This window comes from Pollachius pollachius (genome assembly GCF_949987615.1).
Source record: "Pollachius pollachius genome assembly, chromosome: 4".
Classification (NCBI taxonomy): Eukaryota; Metazoa; Chordata; class Actinopteri; order Gadiformes; family Gadidae; genus Pollachius; species Pollachius pollachius.
This window is the reverse complement of record NC_136937.1, coordinates 3,407,205-3,412,204: the sequence shown is the minus strand read 5'-3', so window position 1 is coordinate 3,412,204 and position 5,000 is coordinate 3,407,205. Positions and strand designations below refer to the sequence as shown.

The window sequence follows — 5,000 nt, the reverse complement described above, 5'->3', positions numbered from 1 at the left end:
ACTCTACCCGGTGAGCCACCGGAAGAGGATTTTAAGACGGGTTTCTCTACACTGGCCAGTCTGACACGGCGTTGATTTAAAACCTTTACAGACGCTTCTTACTGTTTGCTGGCAGAGTTTGCATTCGCTGCGTGTGGTCCATTACAATGAGCCAATACAGCAACACAATTTGTCGAAGCAAACAAGAAGCGAAAGAGAGCGAGGCGCCCCGTTCAGCCGGGTCTGAGCCGGTCTGACATCAGCTGTCAGACGAGTGATCTACGGTCCGATCGGCCGCTGCTGTGGCGTTCCCCGCCTCCCAGCGACACCTCAGCAGAGCAATGGGCTCCGTAATGGACAGACATTAAGCCAGAATAACGAGCCAAACTGTTTAAGTAAAACAAATTTGTCACAAAGTAGGGAATGAGCAGTGCCCATGGGGGCGGAGTAGAGGCGAGGGAGGGAGGGTAACTGAGTCAAACCGGAGTCACTTTGAGACGACAGGAAACAGAGTCAGTGGGAGGAAGAGAGGAGAGAAGAAGACATGCAGGGACGTACCAATCTTGTTCCTCCCTGTGGCCAAGAGTGCAACAGCGGCAGAGAGGCAGAGAAAGAACAGCATTAGTAGGATGTGAATGAAAAAAGACAAAAACAAAACAGAACACAAAAATACCTCTCTCTAAAACCTAGCTGGTTACTCTCACTCTCAAACGGAAGCCATCCTTAGAATCTCTCTCTCTCTCTCTCTCTCTCTCTCTCTCTCTCTCTCTCTCTCTCTCTCTCTCTCTCTCTCTCTCTCTCTCTCTCTCTCTCTCTCTCTCTCTCTCTCGGCCCGTTTATAGGCTCTCCTGCTGAGTCGGCAGGTCATTATCTAAGTCACACACGCACACAAACGCTGACAAACAAACACACACGCACACACACACACATATATATATATATAGACTCCCAAACAGTCTCAAAATGAGTTTGACACAGTTTTACTCTACTGCAGCAAAATCCTTACACCTGAACACAAACACACATAAAACATAAAACCACCATGAAGGTGTATTTTATAATAGTTTAATTTCTGACTTAATGTATTTTAATGTATTTCAGCTCCGTAAATGCTTACGTATCGATGTCTTTACTGAAAGGTTCATGGTGCGTGGCAAAAAAAGACTAAAGACGAACACTATCACCGGTGCAGTGTAATGAATTGCGTCACCTAGGGAATAAGCACTTATTCGAGGATAAGGATAAGATAAAGGAGCCTCTCTTGCCGTTCTTGGCCGTCTTGCGGTGCTGCTTGGCCTCGCTGGGCGGGGCCACGGGCCGGGTGCTCTCCTCCGCCGATTCCCTGCCACTCGATTGGTCGCTGCCCAGCGAGTCGCCGTCTGACGGGGTCATCCTGGCCAATCACAGAGAAACGCTTTAAAATGTTAAAAAATGAACGGCATCCTTAAATCAAAGATGAATACTTTGAAATCAAATGAATTTAAATTTAAAATTTACATTTCAAATGTGGTGTTATGGAATATAGACAAAATGATTAAACCAATAGGCTTTGAGTTCTGTGCACATATATTTTCGCTCATTATTTGGACGTATGTAATTGAATAAATCGTATGCTCAACTTTATTGACTTCAACATTTCCAAACGGGCGCAGTCGACCGGCACCATTTCCAACCTTGGCATTGGACTTGGCCTTGTCTTGGTGACGAGTGTGTGTGGGTGAGTGTGTGTGGGCGTGCACTGCTTCAGTACTTGTTTCCCTGTGTCCTTCTGAGGGATTAGTCACGCCAATGCGCCAGATCACGGAAGCAAGACTTGTTTAGGATTGATGCTGGTGATGTAATAACTGAATCATTTCCTTGTGTGTGTGTGTGTGTGTGTGTGTGTGTGTGTGTGTGTGTGTGTGTGTGTGTGTGTGTGTGTGTGTGTGTGTGTGTGTGTGTGTGAGAATGAGAGTGAGAGAGAGAAAAAGAGACTGAGTGAGTTAGTGTGAGAGTTAGTGAGTGTGCGCATGTGTGTGTAGAATTATGCGTGTGTGCGGTTGTAGTTTTGTGTGCGTTTGTGTTTATGTGTGCGTAGGCATGTGTGAGTGAGTGAGTTCTTGCAAGTGTGTGTGTTTGTGCATGTGTGTGCAGTTTTGTGTGTGTGTGTGTGTGTGTGGTTGCAGTTTTGTGTGCACTCCTTGTGTGTGCGTGTGCGTGCATGCCTGTGTGTATGCGTTGCAATAGTTTGGAGTGTGTGAGACTGTAGCTTTGCGGTGCCTGTGTGCGTGCATGCCTGTGTATGTGTTGGAGTGTGTGAGTCTGTAGCTTTGCGTGTGCATGTTAACGTGTACGCACGCACGCACGTGTGTGTGCGTGTGTGCGTGCGTGACCCCACCTGCCGCGTCGCCGGCTGGAGCGGGCCACCTTGGTGGAAGAGGAGCCCTTGGACTTGGGGGTGTTGGGGTCCCCCCCCTCGGAGGGGGCGGGCTCCTTGCCGGGGGCGGGCGCGGCCCCCGGCTCCTGGATGACCATGATGTCATCCTTGCTGTGCTGACCCAGATGCAGCTTGGCAAAGTCGAAGCCCTTCACGCTCGGTGCCTGCAGCTACGCACGCGAGGGACACTGAGTGGTTAGCTCGCTGCTACATGCTACTATGGCTAGTGTGATACATGACACACAGCAACACTGAGTGGTTAGCTCTGTGGTAACACAGGGCGACCGGTGTGGTACATGACACACACCAACACTGAGTGGTTAGCTCGCTGCTACATGCTACTATGAGACACACACTAGTCTGAGTGCGTACCATATTAGCTCTGTGCTACATGCTACTATGACTAGTGTGATGCACGAGTTACAGGAACAGTGAGTGGTTAGCTCGCTGCTACATGGTACTCACTGCCCAGACTAGTGTTGGTGTGACTCACACATGAGACACACACTAGTCTGAGTACCGTATTAGCTCCATGTTAGCTCCATCCACATGGCACTCAGACGAGTGTTGCTTTGATACATGTAACCATGTAACACGCTAGTATGAGAACCATGTTAGCTACGTCCAACATGTGCCGAATTTTGACTCAACCTGACTGTGTTCAACTCAACTCAAGCTTTTTTATATCTATCAAAAACAAAAATGTATGCAATGCATCTTAGGTTTTACATATGGGCTTGTATCTGAGTATGCATGTCTGTCTGTGTGTTATATTTAAGACTACAATCTTTATCATCGAGTCATTCAGCAGAAGCTTTCATCTGCAGCAAATGCCAATGAATAGAGGTCGATGAGTATATAACTGCGTATCTGTCTGAGCATATAGTGCGTGTGTGTGTGGAAGAGCGTCTGTGCAGGTGTGCGCGCATGTTAAAGCACTTTAACCTTCTCCACTGGGAATTCATTCCAGCTCGAGTGCAACGCAACGCAACGCAACGCACGCACGCACACACACACGCACACACGCACACACGCGCGCACACACACACACACACACACACCTTCTGTCTCTGCTGGATGGTGTTGATGGCGTCGGGCTGGAACTCCAGCTTCTCCGAGCCGCACATCTTCCAGTAGAGGATGACGATGATGAAGAGGGCCAGTAGCACGGGCACCACCACTCCCACGATCAGCCACACGCTGCTGCTCTGCGTCTCCGACGGCGGCACCGACACCGTCTCCACGGCTACAGGGCCACAGGGGGACGGGGGTTAGCTAGTCCGCTGCGTCTCACACTGTTTTCACTGACCTAGCTCCTCGGAGAACGTTTTAGCAGAGTATCTGCGGTCGACCAGCGCAGAACGTTTTGGGAACGTTTTGGGAACATTTTTGGGAATGTTTTGTGGAAGGAGGAACAGGGATGAGGCTGTTCACATCACATTTGAGGATGATCCGCAGCTGGGAAGGTTTATCTTAAAACATCTTGGTGGGTTAGGGTTAGGGCTACTATACATCCATATATATAGAAACACATATCTATAGATATCTGTTTTAGCTGTATGTATTTTTGGCATACTCTCGTTCTTTCTCCCGTGAGAATTCATTACAAAATTAGGCTAGTGAAAGAAGCTGAAATATTCAGTTTCATAAATTAATAAATAAAGTGAATGAAAAAGAAATATTTAGATTCATGAATCAATAAACAAAGTAAAAGAAATGGAAATATATTGCTTCAGAAAATGTATAAATAAAGTGGACGTCGCTGGATTTATGTTTTTTATAAAATGAAAAAAAAATCATAAATCATAATCAACAGAGCGCTGGGGGGCGGGGTCTCACGTTGGGCCAGGGGCCGCTGCATGCGGTGGCCCAGGACGATGGCGGCCCGCTGCAGGTCCAGACGGTTCAGCGTGGCGGCCGTGGCCTCGGCCGGGACCCGCGCCCCGCCGGGCCCCTCCACGAAGTACAGCACCTCCAGGGGCCGCTCGGGGCCCGAGAGCCGGGCGATACGCACCACCTGGGGAGAGGCCGGGGGCTAGGGTTAGGGTCGGGACCCGAAGGAGAGGCATGTACCTCGAGGAATGAGAGGACGAATGAAAGGATGAGTGATACTGTGAATGAGAGGATGAATGAGAGGATGGATAAGAGGAGGAGTGAGAGGGTGAATGAGAAGATGAATGAGAGGTGGAATGATGCTGTGAATGAGGGGATGAATTAGAAGATGAATGAGAGGATGAATGAGAGGATGAATGAGAGGATGAATGAGAGGATGCATTAGAGGATGAAAGAGGTATATCCCACACCTAACTCCTATACAATTCAAATTGTTGCAGGACCAAGTTTAAAATATGAACTGGACAGAGTTAAGAGAAACTGTGTATAGTTATAGTTATATATATATGTATATTTATTAAATTAGTGCACGATGATGATGAACCTAAAAGGCCAAAGTCACCCGAAAGGCCAGAGTTAGCTTTAGAGCTCGTTTTCATCTGGAGCAACTGGGCATGACTACATAAAGACATTCTGTACCATACAATCACATGAAAACAACACAATGAGCAAAACACAGAAACAGTACAAAACCGATTAAACAAACATCATG

At 47.9% G+C, this 5,000-nt stretch overlaps 1 protein-coding gene across 1 annotated transcript in view; it reads right to left on the bottom strand.

Annotated features, from left to right (window-relative positions):
- LOC307075124 (UPF0606 protein KIAA1549) overlaps nucleotides 1-5,000 on the bottom strand; it is a gene marked incomplete at both ends in the record, with an annotated part of 21,433 nt that overhangs the window by 6,411 nt on the left and 10,022 nt on the right. Inside the window, 4 exons of the mRNA XM_079735629.1 lie at nucleotides 1,245-1,372; nucleotides 2,357-2,565; nucleotides 3,457-3,641; nucleotides 4,235-4,412. Coding sequence (XP_079591755.1) covers nucleotides 1,245-1,372; nucleotides 2,357-2,565; nucleotides 3,457-3,641; nucleotides 4,235-4,412 — 700 coding nt within the window. The remainder of the gene's footprint in view (nucleotides 1-1,244; nucleotides 1,373-2,356; nucleotides 2,566-3,456; nucleotides 3,642-4,234; nucleotides 4,413-5,000) is intronic.